At 33.0% G+C, this 24,603-nt stretch overlaps 1 protein-coding gene across 1 annotated transcript; it reads left to right on the top strand.

Moving 5' to 3' along the window:
* Window positions 1-223: 223 nt before the first annotated feature.
* Window positions 224-14,318, top strand: LOC107875810 (ABC transporter G family member 11). Its single transcript, XM_047413984.1, is given in 9 exon segments — window positions 224-1,145; window positions 5,043-11,448; window positions 11,574-11,643; window positions 12,661-12,747; window positions 12,845-12,902; window positions 12,905-12,985; window positions 12,988-13,070; window positions 13,195-13,302; window positions 13,791-14,318. Coding segments are annotated over 7 exon segments (708 nt in total). The 5' UTR covers window positions 224-1,145; window positions 5,043-11,448; window positions 11,574-11,637; the 3' UTR covers window positions 14,076-14,318.
* The last annotated feature ends 10,285 nt before the right edge of the window (window positions 14,319-24,603 follow it).

Raw genomic sequence — 24,603 nt, 5'->3', positions numbered from 1 at the left:
TCCTTATGAATGTAGGAAAAATGAAATTCAATTCTAGAAAGTCTAATCCTTATGAAAGTAGTAAACATAAAATTCTATTCTATAAAGTCTAATTCTTATGAAAGTAGTAAACATAAAATCCTATTTTAGAATTCTAGAATAATAAATAAAACTACTAAAATATAATTAAATATTTAATTAATTGACTTCCACATATCCACAATAAGATCAGTTATTTGTGATTTTACCTTCTGAAAAAATGAACCTTGACTTGATATAATACATCTATTATAATTATTACAGTGTTCCTCCTGAGGGGATGTATTATTTTCCCTTCCAAAAACATTGTGGTGGTACATGAAGAAACTAATGATCAAAACGGACTCTTCTTTTGTATTCTTTATTCCTCAACTTATACAGGCTGATACAAAACAATGGGGTATATATACACCCAAGGAGTCATTGAGGACTAGTCCACAACTACGAGGTGGTAAGGTAGGTAACTTTACTTTGAGTTCTTTAGGCTACAGAGTTGGTAGACTTATGAATTAAACTAACCTTTAGGCTGAACCAAAAAAGGAGACTACAATCTTTATTTTGGTTAAACTTTGTCCTGGAAGTGGGGTTATTGAATTTTGAGTATGTAATTGATAATTTTGTTTGAATCACATTTATGAAATTCAGCAGCACGAAATGATAAAATTAAGTGTCATGGAAAGCAGGAGTTGGTAAAGGGAAGAAAATGATTAAGAGACAGAAATCTTTCTAATTTTTAAGATAGAACAGGGGTAACTAAATGAGATTATGTTTAGAGAATTCTTCGGAACAACCAGTTCCTATGCTTCTCGAGAGCACTCCAGGGAACTCTACTGCAGGTTTGGTCTCCCGCCGGAGTGTGGGTTTCCACTGTTTCCACTCCGGCAACGGCTAGATAGGAAGAAGCGACGCCGGCGACGAGAGAAAATCAGGAAAAAAAAAGGGAGTTTCAGGCGTGGAGGAAGCAGATCTGTACGCGATTGGTTCAGGCAAACTGAATCGGTTGATGCCGGTGTCCCGACGACCCTTTGGCGAAGTTCTGGCGACGTATTCCGGCAACCATTTTCTACCTCAAATTGCCGGAATCCAGCATAGCAAGCAGGAGCTGAGTACGCTATCCATATATCCCGGTGACTTCTAACTTCTGTACTTTATTTTATCACACTTTACTGTATAGCGCTCTTCCCGATATCTTCAGTGTTTATAATTTGTGTGGGTTAATTTGTTGTGGGCTGTTTGTTTTGTGTATTGGTGTCTAGCATTCTGTTGTTCTTAAAATTTTGATTGCTTTTTGTGCTTGGAGTGTGCCTTCTATAGTTATTGTTGTTTTAGCCTTCGCTGTGCTTTTGTTGAGTAGTGGCTTTGGTGACGCATGGCGGAATAGGGTCATGTCCTGGGGGTTTATGGGTGGGGCCGGGGGCTGGTGTTTTATAATTTGTGTGGGTTAATTTGTTGTGGGCTGTTTGTTTTGTGTATTGGTGTCTAGCATTCTGTTGTTCTTAAAATTTTGATTGCTTTTTGTGCTTGGAGTGTGCCTTCTATAGTTATTGTTGTTTTAGCCTTCGCTGTGCTTTTGTTGAGTAGTGGCTTTGGTGACGCATGGCGGAATAGGGTCATGTCCTGGGGGTTTATGGGTGGGGCCGGGGGCTGGTGTTGGGTTAGGTCTGAGATGCGGAGTGTGAGGTGTTAAGGGAGGGGATAAGAAAGTTGATAGGTTGAGGGTAGGGTTGTGGAACATAGGGACCCTGCAGGGGAAGTTGATAGAACTGGTTAAGATTCTTAGGAAGAGAAAGATTAATATTGCGTGTATCCAGGAGACCGAGTGGGTAGGTTCTAAGGCTAGGGATGTAGATTGGTACAAGTTGTGGTACTCAGGTAGAGAAAGACGTAGGAATGACGTAGGTATCTTAGTGGATGAGGAGTTTAGGGGGCAGGTGGTGGAGGTTAAGAGGATTAGTGATAGGGTGATGATTATTAAGTTGGTCTTTAGGGGTTTACTTTGAACATCTGTAGTGCGTATGCGTCTCAGGTGGGCCTGGACGGGGAGGAGAAGAAGAGCTTTTGGGAGGTTTTGGATGAGGTGGTTAAAGGCGTGCCTAGTTCGGAGAAGATTTTCATAGGAGGTGATTTTAATGGGCACATCGGGTTATTGCCGTTAGGGTATGATGATGTGCATGGAGGTTGTGGGTTCGGGGTTAGGAATTACGAGGGAGCTGCTCTTTTGGATTTTGTGAGTGCCTTTGGGTTGGTAGTAGTGAATTCCTACTTTCTGAAGAAGGAGGAGCACCAGGTTACTTTCCGTAATAGGTTAGCCAAGACTCAGATTGACTTTTTGCTGCTTAGGAAGGGGGATAGAACTCTGTGTAAGGATTGTAAGGTTATCCCGAGTGAGATTCTAGCGACCCAGCATAGACGCCTGGTGATGGACTTGGTTATTAAGAAGGGCAAGAAGAGGCGGGGTGGGAAGGGTCGACCTAGAGTTAGGTGGGATAGCCTAACTCTGGTTCGTGCTTTGGAGATAGGGGCGAAGTTGGAGGGGATTGGGGTTTGGGAGTGTAGTGGGGACGTGGATAGTATGTGAGATAGGGCTGCTGGATGCATCGAGGAGTCTGCTAGAGAGGTGTTGGTATATTGAGGGGCTAGTCTGGCCGGTATCGGGGGGATTGATGGTGGAATGCAAATGTTAAGAAGGTGGAGACGAAGAAGGCGGTTTTTGCTAAGTTGACTGAGAGTCAGGATGACGAGGAGAAACGGGTGAGCAAGGAAGAGTACAAGTTTGCTAAGAAGGAGGTTAAGTTAGCAGTTACGGCTGCTAAGACAGCAACTTTTGAGAGTTTGTATAAGGGGTTAGAGGAGAAAGACGGGGAAAAGAGGTTGTTTAGGCTTACCAAGGTTAGGGAGCGGAAGGGTCGGGATCTGGACCAAGTAAAGTGCATTAAGGGATAGGATGACAGAGTATTGGTGGAAGACGCCCTCATTAAGAAAAGATGACAGTCGTATTTCATAGACTTTTGAATGATGAAGGGGACAGAGGTGTTGTGTTAGGGGAGTTGGAGCACTCCGGGGAGTGTCGCGATTTCGGCTATTGTTGGTGTTTTAAGGTAGAGGAGGTCAGTGAGGCTATTCCCAAGATGCGAAGGGCAGGGCGACGGGGCCCGACGAGATCCCAGTGGATTTTTGGAAGTTCTCTGGTGGGGCAGGGTTGAGGTGGTTGACCAACTTGTTTTATTTCAAGTCCGCAAAGATGCTCGAAGCGTGGAGATGGAGCAGAATGATTTCTTTATATAAGAACAAGGGTGAAATTCAGAGTTGCAACAACTGCTGGGGTATTAAGTTGTTGAGTCACACGATGATGATTTGGGAGAGGGTGGTGGAGCGGAGATTGAGGAAGATTGTGTCTATTTCGGAGAATCAATTTAGATTTATGCCTGGTCGCTCTACGACTGAGTCAATCCACCTAGTGCGGAGACTGGTGGAGCAGTATAGAGGAAGAGGGATCTCCACATGGTGTTTATTGACTTGAAAAAGGCGTATGACAAGGTCTCTAGGGAGGTTCTTTGAAGATGCTTTGAGGAGAGTGGGTCCCGGTGGCGTACATCAGAGCAATTAAGGACATGTATGAGGGGGCAAAAACACAAATAAGGACAGTGGGAGGAGATTTCGAACATTTTTCGGTCTTGACAAGGTTGCATCAGGGATCAACTCTTAGTCAGTTTTTATTCTCCTTGGTGATGGATGTGTTAACGCGGAGTATACAAGGCGAGGTGTCTTAGTGTATGCTTTTTGCGGATGATGTAGTTTTGATTGATGAGTCGCATCAAGGTGTTAATGATAAGCTGGAGGTTTGGAGACAAACCCTGGAGTCTAAAGGGTTCCAATTGAGTAGGTCCAAGACAAAGTACTTGGAGTGCAAGTTTAGTGACTCGAGGCAAGAGGAGGAGGTGGTAGTGAAGTTGGATTCCTAGGCGGTTTGTAAGAGGAATAGTTTTAAGTATCTTGGGTCTACGATTCAGGGGAATGGAGAGATAGATGGGGATGTCTCACTATATTGGGGCAGGTTGAATGAAATAGAGGCTCGCTTCGAGAATTTTATGTCATAAGAAGGTGCCCCCTAAGCTGAAAGGCAAATTCTAAGAGTTGCAGTCCGGCCGACTATGTTATATGGAATGGCTATGTTATATGGAGTGGAGTGTTGGCCTGTTAAGAATTCTCATATCCAAAAGTTGAAGGTGGCGGAAATGAGGATGTTGCGTTGGCTGTGTGGATTCACAAGGGCTGACAGGATTAGGAATGAGATTATTCGGGAAAAGGTGAGAGTGGTGTCGGTGGAGGATAAAATGTGGGAAGTGAGGTTGAGATGGTTTGCTCATGTGATTAGGAGGGGTTCGGATGCCCAGTTCGTTGGTGTGAGAGGTTGGCCTTGGATAGTTTCAAGCAGGGTAGGGGTAGATCGAAGAGATACTGGAGAAAAGTGATTAAACGTGACTTGGAGTGATTACAGCTCACTGAGTACATGACCCTGGATAGGAAGGTATGGAGGAAAAACATTAGGGTAAAGGGTTAAGGTGTGTGGTTGAGGCGTAGTTAGTAGGTAGGAGGGTTTTGGTGTCCTTTGGTTGGCAATGTACATTTTTTTGTGGATGTCGTGCCTATGTTATTTTATCGTGTTTCATGCTTTTGATGTTTTTATACACAGTCCTTTGTCGTGAGCCGAGGGTCTATCGAAAACAAACTCTCTACTTCTTTAGTTCTTTAGAGGTAGTGATATGAATTACGTACACTCTATCCTCCCCAGACCTCACGTTGTAGGAGTATATTGGGTTTGTTGTTGTTGACTTGCTAACCCCACTCAGTGACAACTTGACCACAACCTACAAGATTGGCCAATAGATGCCTGATGTCTCATCTAGCTAATTCTTGAGACACTTTTATTTAATCAATTACGTCTTCAAATTAAAAAAAAGATCTACAGTTACACTGGCTTTTATGGATATCTGTCTTTTTCTTTCTTCTTTGTGTTTCTCTAGGAATTGGACATGCATTTCCTAATCCAGACAAAATCATTCAATTGACTGGACGACCCCAAGTGGAATTTCAACATTTTTCAGGCTATGTCAGTCTTGATGACAAGAAACAAAGAGCTCTCTTTTACTACTTTGTGGAAGCGGAAACAGACCACCTTTCTAAGCCTCTTGTTTTGTGGATCAATGGAGTTAACACTTACTTTTTTTTCTTGAAATTAAGGGTTAATTTCTTGAAAAAGTTTGGTTACTTTTTTGCTGTTTGGTTAATTTCTTGAAAAAGTTTATAAAATTTTATGCACCTGCACTTGTTTTCTTGTTTTCTGTTGGACCTGGTTGTTCTTCTGCGGGGGTGGTGTATTCTCTGAGAATGGTCCATTCAGATTTGTCAAGCTCATGATTGAGCTTAATAACAAGAAGAAATTGTTCAATTTGAAAGGAGTTTGAAGTAAATATGACCTAATGACATGAATTTTTAAGTTATATATGCAATCCAAACTCGTAGGACTGAAGTTTAAGAAAGAGTTACGTCTGATCAAACGCGTTTTGTTTGTCATGAGATCGAAACATTAGGTCTTGTTTAATGCTCCCTTCGTCCCATTTTCACCATTTCTTTTTTCTCCGTTCAAAAAAAAAAATATCACTTTTCTTTATTTAGTAATTAGTTGAAGACACAATTTCACTTTTGTCCTTATTAGTTTCACTTATAACGCCCACTTTATTAAAAATTGTTATAGTAAGTCTTTAATAAAGGATAATTTGAAAAAAATCATCAAGTCTTTTCTTATTTCTTAGGCTCCGTGCCTGGTCAAGCTATGACAAATAAAATGTATGGAGGGAATACTTTCTTTTCTTCTTGTCATGAAGCTGGGTAATCTGGTTTTGGAATTTGCTATTGACTTCAACGTGAGGGCTCTGGCCTCATGGCCTGTAATGACCCTCATGGTCATATTTTTCAGTATTTTAATATGTTTTCGATATGCCGAGGTTTTTCTATAACTGCCCCAAGTTATTTATGACTTGTTGGGACTGATAGTTCGATTTCCAAGCAATTCTTTTGATAATTTTAGTAATATCTGAATATATTGTGGATTATTTGATTTAAATTGTTGTTTGATAGAAATATGATTTATTGCCTTCTAAAATATTATTAATATCGATAAAATTATTTAACTTATTGAATACTTATATTACCTTACAATTGCTTTTGTAGTCTATTAATATTTTTATGCGGAAATGATAAATTTAGAAATGTTAAACTAATATTATTATCTAATAAAGATTTTGTTAAAAATAATTTTTTATGAATTATGATATATTCAAAAAATTATAATTATTTTACCACAAAGAATACTTGAGTACGTACTTAATGAGGTAAAGATTTAAGTGGCATTAGCACCTCTACTACACGTGGAGGTAATGGTAGTAGATGACACATGGATTAATATGAGGGAAGCTGCCACTTATCATTGAATTTGGCCACATAAGTACTACACGTGGCTTACATATCAAATACATGTTGCTAAAAAGGATAAAATCCTCACTTTCTATCAATATATATATATATATTTTCCTTATATATGTATGGAAAGGTTGCTGCTTCACTATATCTTCTTCTCCACTTTGAACATATTGTACCTTATTTTATTAAAGAATTTACTAAATATAGTTTGCATGTTTTATACGGACATATATTGAATAGGAAAATGCATACGGGTACACGTGAATCGATATACTTAGCAGGAAAATAGTGATATTATATTTGATCCTCAAAAAGTAAATTAATTATCAACATAAGGTTATTTAAGTTCGGGTTTTAGTAGAATATTATTTGGAGGCTTCTCATAGACATTTTAGATTTGACGTTCAGTTAGGCTGGGCTTACCCTATCTTTAGATTGAACTTAATTATTGAAAATGTGAATTTTTATGCTAGCTTTAGATAAGTACTTGTAGTTGCGTATTATTTGATATATATAGAGATAGATAAGTACTTGTGTTATATATAGAGCATATCTTATTTATTCAGATTTGGACTCCAATCTAGTAAATTTTGGTATTTTATTTTTTAATATAATATAACATCTATCACTTTAAGATGTGGAATTAAATTGCAAAACCTTAAATTTGCCCTTTTTAAAACATGTGTACGGTAATTAGATATATTTTAGCTATTCGGGTTTAGTGTATACTTTATTTGTGTCGTTGCTTGTGAATTTTGATACCATGTTGACATTGTTATGGTATGGTATAGATCTTAATATTATAGCTGGGTATGGTTACTATGAGTTTCGGTTTGAGTCCGACATCTGATTATGGTTGTGGTTCCTTTGAATTCCGGTTTGAGTTTCCCGGTTCGAGTCCAAAACTCAAAGTATGATTGTGGTTTCTTTGAGTTCCGGTTCGAGTCCGGCATCTGATTATGGTTATGGTTTCTTTGAGTTCCAATTCGAGTTCGGCATCTGATTATGATTGTTGATTGTGGTTCTCTTGGGTTTCGTTTCGAGTCCGGCATCTGATTATGAGTTCTAAGTGTATATTACATATGTGACCTATCGTTATTACCCACTATGTTCGGTTCGAATCCGGCACAGGTACTCTTGTTATTTTCTTGATAACCACATGTCCTCTTGTTATTATCTATTACTATCGTTTCGAATCCGGTATCTGGCCTCTCGTTACTACCCATTGGTGCTGGTTCAAGTTTGGTGCACATCTGGATGGCTATCATGATTTCTTGGATTGGCTCAGTTACAGGTTATTTACGTTTATTTTCTTTAATTTCTACTTATGTCCCACCGTCTTATAGGGATACGGTTGGGTTAAATCTTCCTTAGTGTGTCTAGCGGGCTTATAGGGAACCAGTTACGTTATGTTTCTGTGTCTAGCAGGCTTATGGGGCCCAGTTAGGTTATGTTTTATTTGTCTGTGATTAATGCGTTATTTATTTTCTGTATCGCTTACTTTTATTCCTTTATCTCATTGCCGTAGCTTGGCAGTTGATTACCTTTCTGTCCCTTTTTACTGTTGACTTAGATTGCATCCTTGCATTGTAGTTATACCTTTTCTGTATTGAGCTCAGTCGACCGATGACGCATATTGAGTGCCCAGTATAAAATTTCGCTTGTTTATACAGTTGATAGGTTATTCAAAGGTAATAAAAAAGGCGAGGAATTGTTTGTATCAATTAAGAAATGCGAGGAAGAAGAAGTAGCAATGTGTTTGTGTTTTACTGTTTGAAGAATGTGGACTACAGGATTGGTAGAACATTTGACATGTTTATACGGTTGATAGGTTATTCAAAGGTAATAAGAAATTTGAGGGAAAAAAAGAAGCAATGTGTTTGTGTTTTAATATCGGGAATGTGGCATAGAGGATTAGCAGAACATTTCCCATGTCTATATAGTTGATAGGTTTTTCAAAGATAATAAGAATTGCGAGGAAAAAAAATAAGCAATGTGTTTGTGTTTTACTATTTCAAGAATTGGAACTATAGGATTAGTAGAACATTTCTCATGTTTATACGGTTGATAGGTTATTCAAAGGGGATACTCAAAAGGCAATAAGAAATGTGAGGAATTATTTTACCTTTCTCAGAAGTAAAAAAAAAAAAAAAAGGAAATGTGAGGAAGAAAAAGAAGCAATGTGTTTGTGTTTTACTATTTCGAGAATGGAGAATATAGGATTAGTGGAACATTGTTCATGTTTATACTGCTGATACTTGATAGGTTATTCAAAGGGAAAAATACTCATTCATGCTACATTGGCACTCATGAATTCCTAATCAGGCAGAAAGAACTGAAGGATCAGAAATAAAACAACTGATAATCTTGACTCCTTTTGTTTACTAAATGTTGTGTCTGAACTCTGCACTATGATAAACTATGCATTGATATGTTAATTTATTAAAATATAAGTTTGAGGTATAGGAATCCATGTTTTGGAAAGTTGACTGATAATGTTAGTATGTTCACATTTTAGATTTGCTTGTTGTCCAATGAAATGTTGGGAAGTGAATAATTGTCTTGAATAACTTATTCTTTAGTTTAATAGTTTGCAATCACCAGAGATTCATTTACTTAAACCTTTTGGAATATTAGTATAATGGTTGTGTAGAGCCACTTTGGTATGTTTTGATGAGCTTTAATAATATGGTTCATCTCTGCGTCATTGGATATCTAAAGAATGATGGACAAAAGTCTTATGTAGCAGCAACCGGTGACTTAACGTTTTCTTTCTGCAAAAAGATATACATTTCACAAGCCATTGAGATTTCTGACAATACATTTGACTTATGTTATTATATGTTTATTTAGTGGTTCGTATACTCGTGAATCTTTTTCCCAACTGTTTTCTATATATCTTTTTCTGGAGAAAATATTGATTGCCTGATTTTTTAGTAAAATGTGGCTTTGCCACAACATTTCATTTTGTCTTTTTAAAAAGAAAATATTAGAGATTGAGTATGTTAGAGCTATGGCTCCAAGAAAGCAAGAAGAGCCATCTTTGCATGACTACTGGGTCAGTGTAGTTGATGGCCCTAATTCCAAGTAAACTGAAATTTGTTTTTCTAGAAACTCAGTGCCATCCTTGTGATTTTTAATGCCTTGTATATCATTCTCTGTTTAATCTCCGTACCTTGTACTCCAGGCCTGTTGTGCATTCACTTCACTCCTACATATCTCTTAACACTAGATTAGTAAGGACAACGTTTTTGATATTATTACTTTATGCTGCTTTGTTCCAAGTGTTTTGAGGTAAATTTCATCCTCGTGCTTCCCCCGCCCGCCCAAAAAAAAAATATTATGTGGTGACAGTTAAGAATGTAAAAGGTCTTCTTTGCATACAATCAACTATTGCCTTAACTGACAAGATGTTCTTATTTGACAATATCATTTGCTGTATTTAAAGAGCATAGATATATGAGATAGTTACCTGCTACCCCATACCCGCCAACCCCTCTTGTATGTACCATCTAAGGTTGAGGAAATGAGCCCTTTGTTAGGCTGCCAAGCTCAGTTCCTCCCAATATCCAAGAGCTATTATAATTCCATCATCATCAGTATGTGGTGGTCATCGTGGCCATTTTTACAAGATTTCAAGCTCAATCAGCCCTGATGATGATCGTAGTATCCATATAATTCCTGATTGAGCTTATACTGGATGGCAATCGGAGATTGGCTAAGGCTTGAGGTTTACCAGTGCAAGAGGGTCACATATTTCTTACTCCTAATCTTAAAAATATTTGTAGCATTCTTCCAAATTGGGAATACAAGTTCTCACTGCTTTTTCTTTGTCTACTGAAAATTGAAATTGTTCCAAGGTGGTCTTTTGTTAAATTGAACTAGCAAATAATAATGAGTTTTTCTATTGAAGATAGTAAAAATAAGCCTCATAAATAAATAAATAAATCGAGAGCCAGCATAATAGAACTAAATCAAATGGTTTCATTTATCTGGCTATTTGATCTCTGTACCTTGTACTCCAGGTCTATTGTGCATTCACTCCACTCATACATATCTCTTACACATTAGATTAATAAGGACAATGATTTTGATATTATTACATTATGCTGCTCTTGTTCCAAGTGTTTTGAGGTAAATTTCATCCTCCATGTGCTTCCCCCCCTAAAATATTACATGATGACATATAAGAATGTAAAAAAGGTCTTCTTTGCATACAATCAACTATTGCCTTAACTGACAAGATGTGGATCTGAGATTTGTTGACTGGATGTTATGATGGTTTTGAAAGATAACCTACAGTTTGTTTATTCTTATGCTTATTGCATTTTTGGTTTAGAACTCTTGCCTTTTTCTTTTTTAGGTTATTGTGTCAACCTAACATTTGATAGTGCTATGGAAGGCTTGACGGATCTTGTACGCATCTACCAGAGGGCCACATACTGATGCAATTACTTTTGTTTGTGTTGTCAAACCAAGAGGTATCAGTGGGATATAGCTTCTCCTCAGTTGCTCGTTTCTAGCATTATACTTTATGGTCTGCTGTCATTTTCTTAGCCTTTCATTGTGAGATGTAGTCACTGGTTTATTGATAAGAAATGTTTTTGTTTAGTAAGTATTTGCTGTAGAAGTTCATTAAGATTGCATCTTTCCAGTCTATAAGTTATGCTGTTCATTTCTTTATCAATACATCAAAAGTTCCTAGTAATGAGGAACGCTAAGCAGTAAGTTTGTGTTTGAACTATCACAAAGGAGAACAGTCCTTGTACAAGCCCGAAAGGTATTTACTTCTATGTTGAGCTATTATTGCAAGCAAAGGACAGAATGATTAACTCATGCACTTTCCTTCTATGCAGAATTATTCTGCTGGGAATCCTTTTTCGATGTACTTGAAGAACTTAGCAAAAGAAGTGATTGCTGATGATATTTTTTTTCATATTTGGTATTAATGTACAGATCCATCGCAAAATCAAATCTCCTTTCTGACTTCTTTTCAGAGATTTCCTTGTAGTTTTCAATACCTCGCATGCTTTAATGTATTTCTGGTTTTTCTTGTCATCTATTATGTTCTTTAGGATCTTTATTTGGAAGCATTGATGAAGCTAAGCCAGCTAAATCCAGTCTTGCAGTATAGTTAATATGCAGGTGAGAAGATTCTTATATTTTTCTTGAGGTTCTCTAATAGTTAGTCGGGGATCGGTCCAGGACCCCTAGGCGTTGTCCCGGGTTCAGGATGGGACGGGGAGGGGGTGTTGGACCTGGGCGTTGTCCCGGGTCCAAGCGGGGGGCGGGGAGGGGGTTCCTGGACCTGGTCGTGGTCCGGGGTCTAAGAGGGGCGGGGAGGTGGCCCTGGAGCTGGGCATTGTCTCGAATCCGGGGGGGGGGGGGGGGGGGGGGCCGGGGGGGGGGCCCGGGGGGGGGGGGGGGGGGGGGGGGGGGGGGCCCTGGACCTGCTCCAGGCACAAATGATGAGCACAAATACCAAAACATAAATTAATTGATGGAACGTCCTTCTACTTTTGAATATCATCTCAAAGCCCCTATTACATATTCTTTTTCTTCGTGCTATATAATTCCGCAAAAGAATAGTCTAACCCTCGAAGAGTTGTAATAAGAGTTAATGGTTATAAAAGAACACAAAGTATTCTATTTTTTTAGATTTGAACTATTAATTGTTTGAGTTTGCTATGTGAACTATCACTAAAATTATTTATCAAAATAAATACCACCTGAATACACAGTCATGCACATTTTAAAAAACTGCACTATACATCAAAAAATACACTTAAAATATCATAAATTTCACCTTGAAATGTGAATCTCCCTTAAATCTCTCTTTTTCTACTAACAATCAAATTTGTTAATCATTTGATCAAAGATCAAAACGAAGGAACAGTGCTAGATTCTAAGGGTAGCCAGGCTAGTTTCTTTATGCAATCCTACACCTTAACCAAACGTTCATTTGTTAATATGTCAAAAGACACTGGTTATTAATGTCTGAGGCTCGTGATCTACTTAGTGGTCTCTTTCTGTGTTGGAAATATCTATTTTAATGTGGGAACCAAGTATAGTTCCATCCAGGTAACTCATTTCTCCTTGTAATCAATGTCTCCTACAAGAAGACGCGTTTGTTGCTTTATTTATCAAATTGACATTATGCAGGCAAGAGGTGCATGTGCAGCTTTCATCTTTGGATTTATGACATTCATGTCAATAGGAGGTCTCCCTTCATTCGTGGAGGATATGAAAGTTGGTGCTTCGTATGACATACAAAAAAATTCCTAACTGTAATGACACATTGCCACACAGTTCTAATTATTTGGTCCTTTTTTTGCGATCAAAGCAGGTTTTTCAAAGGGAGAGGATGAATGGGCATTATGGTGTGGTTGCATTTTTCATAAGCAACAGTTATCTGCAATGCCATTCCTTATATTGATTGCACTACTTTCCGGCACTGTCTGCCACTTCATGGTTCGCTTCCATCCAGGCCGTTCCTTTCCGGCCTGATGATGGTCATAGCCAGTGTTGTCCCTAATTTCCTCATGGGCATCGTCATAGGAGCTGGCATTCTGGTATGAAGTTAATCTGTTTCCCTTTTATTAGACCAAGAAATGTTTTACTTATCTAAGAATCTAAAGTATATACAAATGCATACCGTATTCTACACTTAACAATTGTGTATGTTTGCTGTGTTAGGGAATATCTATGGTGGTTTCTGGATTCTTCAGACTCCCCCATGACATACCAAAACGTTTCTGGCGTTACCCAGTGTCTTACATGACTTTCCATTTTTGGGCTGTACAGGTAAAAATTTGCTGCAGATGTTGATAAACTCACAATGGAAATGTTTATACATCACAGGTAACAGTCGATAATATGTTGTATTAGTCGCCTTAAAAATAAAGCAATTAACCTAATACAACATGTTAAAATGCACTAATAGCATAAACAATTTCACAGTGTATAAGTTAAATCCATCGAGCAAAAGTTTTCCTTGTCTAGCTGAGGATCATATGGTATGATAGCTTCCATGATCACGATTCATTATCACCCAACAAAATAATGTTTTTATGTTATAGCAGAAGCTATCTAACCTCATTAAAAATTTAAATTTTTAGACGAAATGGTATATACCTATTCAATATCAATGTAGTTACAAACACGCAAAGACATGCTTTATAGGCACCAACTTGGCATGTCCAGACCAAATTACCTATGATCTGTTAAGATCTGTTCCAGTCTTATTTTGAGTCTATTTATGAATCCAGTGACTACTTGGTGGTTTTCTTTAGGGGCAATACAAAAATGACTTGAAGGAGTTGATATTTGATAACCAGAGTCTTGATCTTCCGAAGATCACAGGTGAATACGCACTAAAAGAAACATTCCAGATTGACGTGAACAGATCAAAATGGGTGGATCTAAGTGTCATCTTCTGAATAATAATCATCTACCACGTGATCTTCTTCATCATGATCAAGATCAACGAGGATGTTACTCCTTGGCTCCGAGGTTATGTTTCTAGGAGAAAAATGCAGCAGAACGGTGCAACTAAGAATAACACAGTGGCTCAATAGGCTCTTGTTTAATCTTCTTCAATAACACAGTGGCTCAATAGGCTCTTGTTTAATCTTCTTCAAGGATGGACCAAATATCAGGATCAAAAGCAATCAATCAAATAGAAAACAAAGCCTATTATTTGTTTATTCTTTTTTTTTTTTCTAAGCCAATAAAAAAATTTGTATTTATATAATGTATACGAGATGAACAGTGGTTTTTATAACCTTTGTTCCTTTATTCTTTTATTGGTTCTTTTCACACCTCTGTTTCCAGTATATCAAAGAGACTTGGAGCCTGTTTGGCTCAACTTGTTGAAAGTAAATGACAAATATCAAGTAATAGTTAAAAAAAATTAGAAGTGCTTACACTGATTTTACAAGTTAGTAACTTTGGATCAATTTTCAACTCCAGAGCTTCACCTTATACTACCTCCTTATCAATTTCACATATCACTGAAACACATGAAAAGTTATTTGTATATGACAAAGCAAGCCTCATACTTAAATTTCGTAACACGTTTTAAAGTGTGCAGCCTTAGTTTAAAGCAGACAATATCATTTAAACTCTATACTCGTAAGTCTTGAAGATTGAATTTTTTTTTTTCCTCCCATGCATTAACTCCGTTTTCGACAAAGTTAAGGCAACTGTAAAAGAGTCAATCGAGGTATGTACGTATTAAAATCAATTAGTTTTGATCATCAACTTGTTACTAATTAATTGAACTCTTAAATCGTTTGCACGTTTATACGAGATTCCCAATTACGCAAACTTTTTGCACATTAATTCCTTAATATATGAGTTATCCGTGTGTGTTAAGTCATTCTGTCATTGTTTAATCCCCCATGTGCACGAGCTTTACTTCAAATATTTAATCTCTTCCCTTTCAAAATAGTTGTCACGTTTTACTTTGGGAGAGTCATTTGACTTGACTTATTTTCAACGCAAAATTAAATTAGAATAATTTAATATTTTAAAATTAAAATTCAAATATTCAACTATCATATCAATACGTTTTGAATGTGCGGTGAAATTTGATATTTTCGACCAACTTCGGACAGTTGATTTGGTGTTGGTAAAATTTTATACTCCTTGTTGAAGGATTTTAATGATTAATTGGGTATTAATTAATGTGCAAATATGCTTAATAAAAGAAAAATTTTGGATAAAGGTGAAAGGAAAAAAGTAGAGCTAAAAATTAATAGAATTCTTATGTGATACTGATGTAACACACGGTAACCACACTAATAAAATTGAGATTGGTTCTGTATAGTAGTGTGCTAAGAATAAGATAAAGGGGTATATAAACATTCGTAAAATTAGTGTGCTAAAGTAAACTTAGCAACAAGTAATTTAGGTGAGATTTTATGACTTTTTTCAATCTAAAATTAAAGTAACAAGACATTTCATCAAGCCCTAAATAGTTCTATTACACAACAAAAACATTCTTATTAACAATTTAAGTTTGAAATCAACAACATAGTTGTGGTGCAGTGAGGGACTGCTTCACCACTAACCAGGGTCTTGGGTTCGAGCCTTGGGTTCTACTATTAACAAACTATCAAATAAACAATTAAAACAAATTCCTTTCGAATTATCGTCAACATAATTTCTCTTTAACGTTTTCGATTTCTTCACGTAATTGTTTTTCCCATATTTGTTTTTTGTTGTTCTATCATATTCCTTTTCACCATTAACTATCAGTACTTCTCCTTTTCTTTGGCCTTGTGAATATAACTTCAACTTGATTTCTTTCATTTCTTCGCGCAATCTCATTTTCCAAATCTCTTTTTTTTTTTTCGCCATATTTTGTGAATATAAGTTCAACTTAAATTCTTCCGTCTCTTCATCCAATTAATTTTTTCATATCTATTTTTTCTTCTTCATTTGTTGTTCATCATCGTCTTCCTCACCAATCGACCACAAAATTTAGTTTTAAATCTGAACATGTAAGTGTAAAAAAAGACTTGATTTTTTCGATTTCTTCAAGTAATTCTTTTTTCCACATTTCTTTTTTCTTCTGGCAACAAGCCATGATTACAGGGTATTCGAAGACAAAATCAATTCTAGACAAAACCTCAACTCAGTGACAAGCCTCTTAATGTAGTGTAATACAAAGTACTTTCAATGAAGTGTTTTTCTCATAGAACTTTTGTTATGAAGAGAAACTTTTTTCTCATAATCAAGTGCAATTGACCTTTTCACCCTTTATATAGAATCGCTATGGGCTATGAATCCTTTTACTATTTGGTTAACGTAGTAATTTATTTAAGGTAGAAGTAAACACGTAGATGTACTTTGCTTAAAGGGTTTTGGACTGCACACAAAATGTTCTCCAATTCCAAGTTGGAATTACAACTTACAAGATACAGACCCATTCAAAAATGCTTTGTTTCTCAGCCAAAGTTTGTGTGCTCTTTTTTTTTTTTTTTTTTGTTTTTAAAGATCCATATTTGTTTTAGAGACAATACATAAACATGTCCTTTAATTTAGACCTCAGATTATATCTATTACCTCCAAAAAATTTGAGTATGCACGAGATTTAAACTTGTATAAAGTTGAACAAGTAGACACATATGTCCCATTTTTTGAGGGTTGAGTTACGATCAATGTCCATTTTTTAAAAATATGATATCAGAGTAAGATTCATCTTATTTTTTTGTTTCCCAATGTTGAGCCTTCATATTAAAACTCCCCACACCCCAGGTGTCTAGCTTTGGATATGAGTGCGGAGAGACCCATATTTGTGGTTCAAGAGATAGGTAATCTCCTTATATAGTCTTGAACATACTCCCCTGAGCTAACTTCTAAAATTGTTTTAGGATTCATTTATTTAACAGTAAGATTATTGAATGACAAGTAAGTATAGAACAAGAGAGAAAAAAATGAAATAAAGACGTAATTAGATCAAATCGACATTATTGTACATAATTAGTATTATTGTAGACATTTGTACTGTCATATGCTTAAACATGGACCGTTGATGCATACTCCCATGGACTTGACATACCCATTAAGAAAATGTTAATTAGGAAGTCTATTTTACCAAATTAGTCTGATTAATTATGTTTTGAAAATGTAAATTTTAGTAAATACACTTTATTTAGTCATTTAATGTTGAGGGTAATATTGAAAGAACACAATAAAATCCTCTTGATTTCATCAAATGGACAACTAAATCGAAACAAATATTTTTAATAAGAGGGTCAACTAAAACGAAACGAAAGAAGTATTAGTTAAATTATTAGATTTAGAAATGATTCTATTTATAGAAATCTAATGGTCCATGTTAATGGAATCTTTTGGGGGAAAAACATATATAACAATTATTAAATAGGAAATTACAACTTATAGCATAACTTTTATTTTTTCAAGTTATAGCAAATCTTATAAAAAAATAAAATCATTTTTTGTTTTTTAAAAAAATACAAAAAAGTAATTGCTGAAAAGGAAAATAAAGATTTAATACAACTATTATGCAATAACCCTTCCTTAAATATAGTTATCCTTAATTATTGATATTAATCCACCCCAAATTCCTCTAACCGTTTTTCTTTTCTCCTATTTTAATGCTTTCATTAAGAGTTTTCATCTTCATACACTACCTTCTTTTTATACACCATTTAGTTGTTCCGATCACAAATTGGTATCACCTAAATCTATACACTACATTCTTTATGAATTTTGATTGCAACGAGAAACCACTACAAACACTCAACAACGGCTACAAATAGCCAAGTTAAGACCTTTCAACTGGTAAAGATCCTCCACGGAAGTATGGTTATTGCTCCCTTGGGGACTGTTCCATAAATTGGTATCACCTAAATGTAATATCGCAGTCTATTATAAATATCAATTTATATATCTATTTCATACAAATGTGACAAGTAAGAAAACACTTTATAAACCGATTCCTTTCAATTTATAATCTTAAGTATATCTTCTTAATTGAATATCACAATCACATTAGACTCATTCCATATAAATATAACATGTAAGAAACTATTTTATAAACCTTGAATGTAATATTGATATTATACAAGTTTCATACATGAAATAATTCAAAAAATACAAGTTTGTATATTTATTTCATACACTAAAATAAATAATAACGTAGAATATTTGGTGAAAGTCGATTTCTATACCAACTTCTGCAATCATTATACTTATTTCATACTGATTTTATACAGAATTCATACACGAAACAATTTAATAAATATATACAAGATAATTTTCACTATATTATTCTTATGAAAGATTACGATCTATATTTAAATCCTTATTTATGTTGTTACCAACACAAATTGATTGTTCAATATTTTTTCTCTAATATCCATTGACATATCTTTTATTGTTATATACAATGAGTATTTAATAAATAAATTGACAATACTCCTTATATCATATTATTTTTAAAGGACAAAAGGAAAAATAGAAGAAAGAAAATTTCTGACGAAGGAGAACAAATCGTTGGTTGAATAATGATTCACAATGGAACAAATCGTTGGTTGAATATTCTAGGACTTCTACGGAAGGAGTAAAATCGAATTTTGGTTTAGACATGATTCACAATGGAGAATGAAAAAAACAAATATATCAACTTTATGTTTTTTGAAAAGAAGATGAATATTATCTTAAACCCACTTTTTTTTATATGAAAAAGATGAATATTATATGAAACCCATTTTTTTTTCAATCTTGTATTTTCAAGGGAAGACTATGAATATTATATGAGTAAGTTAATGGAATCAAAATTTTCAAAAAAAAAATTGAAAGGTTGAGTATTAGAATGGAGAAATAGAATATATATTTACCATAATTATCAATACACAATTTAAGGGGAATATTGATCACAACCCTGAATTGATTTTAAATTATATAATTAAAAATGAATTTTAAAAATATAATTAAAATAATATATCTTTTAATAAGTTGCTATAACTTGTAACTAAATTGCTATTAATGCAATTATCTAAAATCATTGCTAAAATTTGTTATTTTAGATCTAACAATACTATAGAGGATAATTTTCTCACATCAGAATGGTTTTAGGATCTCGTTAGGAGCCCATAGTCCCTAACTCGCAAAATATGCACAAAATAATTAACATGGAAAACATATATACATAGGCGATTATTTCTGTTATTATTTTATATTTTTATTAGATAATTTGATGCACAAAAGATTGAAAAAATTACACAAAGTAGCATACTTAATACTATAATTACAATAAATAGAAATATTTTTGTAAAGTTACAGTTTATGGCAAGAGTAACATTATTTAACTCATTAACTAGACAAGTGCATGTTTTACTCTCACTATTTTACATTTTCCTATTTTTCACTCCACTATTTCACCTCTCTAAATATAGCCATGTCTTTTACTCTCTTTTTTTTCATCTTATTTTTTATTATTTTATTAATTTATTTTATTTTTATTTTTTATTTCCACTTTATTTTCTCTCTTCTATTTCTCTTCTTTTTTTTTCATTTTCATTTTTTTTTTGTTTTTTTTTCCTTTTTCGTATTTGAAGATAATTATCTTCATGATCTTCAAGATTTCAAAATAAAATATCATTGCTGTCTTTTACTCTCTTATATCTCTACCTTTTTTTTTGATAGTTTTTTCATCTTATTTTCTTAATCATTTTATTTCTTTATTTTGATTTCTTTTTCTTTTTTATTTTTTTCCACTTTATTTTCTCTCTTCTATTTCTTTTTTTTTTCTTTTTCGTTTTCATTTTTTCCCTTTCTCATATCTTTTTTTTTCTTTTTCTATTTTTATTTTTCTTCTTCTTCTTTTCATTTTTTTTTCCTTTTATTTTTACACTTCTATTTCTCTTTCTTCCTTTTTTTTGTCTTTTTCGCTTCTCTCTTTTTAGTTTTTTTCTTTTTATATTTTTTTTCCTTTTTTACTCTTCTATCTCTAACTTTTATTTTGAAAAGACAAATAGGCATATCACATATACATATTCAAAAAACATACAAAATATATAGACATACAGATTTGAATATGTATTTACAGTACAAAACATACATATGTATGTGCATATGCACTTACAGAAATACATATCTCACTATATGTATATATAAACCTATAGGATACAAAATCTCTATAACAATTTACCAAAAGAAAAAAAAATCTCTATAACACAAAGAACAGTTATATACATATACATATAGATAATCAGAAAATACATATACATATCTTAAATAGTAAAAAAATACAAATAACTACATATGTTATTATCTAGAATGACGTAGAACAGTTCAAAGATAAATTCAACACCGTACAAAATACATATAGATATGCATTGATATATACAAAATACAAATACATGCACATACCCCCAAAAATTTATAATATATTTGTGACATAACATATCTGTCTAATTGTGCTTGAACTACACATTTCTTCTTGTTCATGTAGATACCACAAATTTTTTTATGACAAAAAATCATGCATTGCTCCTTTGATAACATCGCCTTAATATGTTCTTCAATATCACTAACTGTGTGACATATATGTGGTGCAAACCTTGAAAGTACTCTTGCCATGAATATATGATCACACAGCACCTATAGAATAAAATAGTACCATAAATTTACATTACATGTACTTTTCACAAAAATATAATACAAAATACATAGTATGCATATGTCTTTACATAATATATATTGCATTACAAAAAATACATATAACTCTGCATATGTATTTACAAAATACATGTCTAATCCATATGTATATTACTATACAAAAAATACAAATATGACTTTGATATGTATTTACGAAATACATATCATATTCATATTAAACAGCAACAAACATAACTATACTATATATCTTCATATATATTTGCGAAATACAAAGGTGACTCATATAAAATAAGAATATATATATGAATCAGGTATGTATTCTATAAATACATATGCAGAGCTATATGTATTTTATACGGTGTTGAATTTGACTTTTAACTGTACATACTATGTCATTTTAGAGGGTAACATATGTACTTATAGTTTTTTTTTACTGTTTAAGATATGCATCATTTATTTTTTTATTAACTATATGTATATTTATATAATTGTCATTTTTGTTATAGAGATTTTGTGTCCTATATGTTTATATATACATGTGAATCGGATATGTATTTCTGTAAATATTATGCAGATATATATTGTTTTTACCGTAAATACATATGCAGATCTGTATGTCTATTTATTTTGTATATTTTTTGAATATATATATATATATATGTATGATATAGATATTTGTCTTTTAAAAATAAAAGATAGAGATAGAAGAATAAAAAAAATAGAAAAAAAATAAAAATTCAAAAAAAGGAGTGAAAAGGGGGAAAAAGAAGAAGAAAAAGAAATAGAAACTAGAAATAAAAGTGTAAAAATAAAAGAGAAAAAAAATTAAAAGAGAAGAAAAAGAAGAAGAAAACGAAAAAAAATATGAGAAAGGAAAAAAACGAATAAATAAATAAATGGAAAAGAAAAAAAAAGAAGTAGAAGAAATAAAATAAAGTGGAAAGAAAAAAATAGAAAAGAAAAAAAAAATAAAGTTGAAAAAAGATAAAAAAAAAAATGAAAAAACTAATAAGAAAAAATAGTTAGAGATATAAAAGAATGATATTTGAAATTTTGAAGATCATGAAAATAATAATCTTGATATTTGAGTTTGATTTGGAAAAGAAACCTACTAAGTTAAATAAGAGTAATTTATGAAAATTTAATTAGATGGGATAATTATTTCTTATTTAACTCAATTAATTTGAGTAAAATAAGGGCAGTAAATCTTGTTGTATATGTATTTGTATAGCAACAGTTTTACTTAAATACAAAATACAATTTGCTATGTTTCGTAATTATGAAACTGTTGCTATAAAAATTACAATTAAGGCTCTATAGTTACTACAACAACAACAACAACAAACCCAGTGTATTTCCATATAGTGAGGTCTAGGGAGGGTAAGATGTACGCAGTCCATACTTCTACCTCTAAAGAAGTAGAAAAGGCTCTATAGTTGCTATTTCTGGATTTTTTTTTATTTTTTTTTTTCTTGAATGGGACTTAGGAAAATATTGTACAATGTAATCCCACACCACTTTAATTTGATTGATTATTTTTAACTTAACATAAAATTAAGAAAAAAATAAAGAAGTCGTTTGAACATGTTGTGGTCTTAAACTAAAGATATATCTTTTTATTTTTTATTTTTAAAATATGAAGTAAAAATTTGAAATAAAAATATATTTATAAAAAATATTTTTTAAACAAACTTAAAAAAAAAAAATCAGTTTCCATAAAAAGATTCCCTTGGAATCTCAGTGTCCTTAGAATTGACACTGCTTGAATAAAGAACACTAACCCGTGATACCAAAGTAGGTGGTTTTACACTTACTATTTGAGGCGGACTAAGTGCAATGTAAGTCTGTCAAGGGGGCCGGGCCGGGTAAATCCCGATCCAACCCGTTTTATTTTTCTAGTTTGTGGACCGGTCCAGTTCCGGCCCTATGTTAATGGGCGGTCCGTTTTCAGGACAGTAATTTTTCCAAAAACAAACTAGGACCGGCCCAGTAAGGGTTTACCGGTCCAACCTGGTCAAAACCGGTCAAATATTAAAAAAATGAAATTAAAAGTTTTTTGTTCAATATGCACTTTATATACCCACCTATATACATTTTAAATACGTTAAATAATATACACACAACATACATACACTATATATAGGGGTGTTCATGGGTCGGTTTGGGTCAGTTATTGGTCAAAACCATAACCAAACCAACTTAGTCGGTTTTTAAATTTCTAAAACCTAACCAAACCAAACAAAAAAATAACCATCAGTTTGGTTCTTGTCGGTTTAGTTCGGTTTGGTTCGTTTTTTTCGGTTATAACTTTAGCTAATGATAAAAGTTGAAAATTTTTAAAAAACAATATCAATCTAACTTATGAGATGTTAACCGAGTGTTGTATCTCAAACTTGAAACTAAGATGTCAACTAAGTGTTATACTTCGGCAAAGCTATGAACAACACCATATGAACGATTCTAAAAAAATATTTTAAAACTACATTTAACCGAATGATATGATAAACCCCCCAAAAGGTGAACACATAAATTTCTTGCTCAACAAGGTTCAAAAAGAAAATTAAAATTAGTGATTGTCTATAATCAAATGAATCTTAGCTATAAATTTTAATATAAAATAAGATATTATTTTCACAATTAGTATCGTTTGTCATTCAAAGTGCGGAATTTATTTAGAATCTCATAAGGTACTATCAACTGGATCAAGACATGACTTAATGCGTTACGACTAAAGTTAAATCATGATTAAAATATAAAATGTAACAAATATTTATATTGTATTTATGAATAATACATAAGTAATTATAATATATATCGGTTTAGTTTGGTTATTTTGTCGGTTATTTTAGAGTAAAACCAAATCAAACTAAATTATTGTCGTTTTTTAAAAATTCAAAATCAAACCAAACCAAACCTAACCAAATATCGGTTTTTAATCGGTTTGGTTTGGATCATGGTTCAATTTGGTTAAAAACCAAACCATGAACACCCCTATAGATATACTACATTAGAAAACATATACACATGTATACAACTATACGTTAAATATATATACTAATTTAGAGTGTATACAAAATATGTACACATATATTACGTACGGTATAATATATATACTACTTTAAATAATATACATACAACATACATACACTATATATATACAACTTTTGAAAATTTAAATACATAATTACATATACACATGTATACGTTAAATATATATACTACTTTAGAGTCTATTGAAAATATATACACATATATATGTAGAAATACAATACAACATATGTACTACTTTAAATGATATACATACAACATATATACACTATGTACATACTACTATAGAAAATATATACACATGTATACGTTAAATATATACTATTTTAGAGTCTATTAAAAATATATACACATATATACGTACCATACCATATATGTACTACTTTAAATAATATACATACATACAACATATATACACTGTATAAATACTACTTTAGAAAATAAATACACATGTATACATTAAATATATATACTACTTTAGAGTCTGTTGAAAATATATACGCATATATACGTACCATACAATATATGCACTATTTTAAATAATATGCATACAATATATATACACTACATACATACTTCTATAGAAAACATATATACATGAATACGTTAAATATATATACTAATATACCATAGAAATACAATATAATATATGTACCACTCTAAATAATATACATACAACATGTATACACTACATACATACTACTATAGAAAACATATACAGATGTGTACGCTAAATATATACTATTTTAGTCTATTGAAAATATATACACATATATACGCACCATACAATATATGTACTACTTTAAATAATATATATACAACATATATACACTATATGCATACTACTTTAGTAAATATATACACATGTATACGTTAAATATATATACTACTTTAGAGTCTATT

This window comes from Capsicum annuum, chromosome 6 (assembly GCF_002878395.1).
Source record: "Capsicum annuum cultivar UCD-10X-F1 chromosome 6, UCD10Xv1.1, whole genome shotgun sequence".
In the NCBI taxonomy this organism is placed as follows: domain Eukaryota; kingdom Viridiplantae; phylum Streptophyta; class Magnoliopsida; order Solanales; family Solanaceae; genus Capsicum; species Capsicum annuum.
Note: the sequence above shows the minus strand (reverse complement) of the source record. Positions and strands in the feature narration are given on the sequence as shown.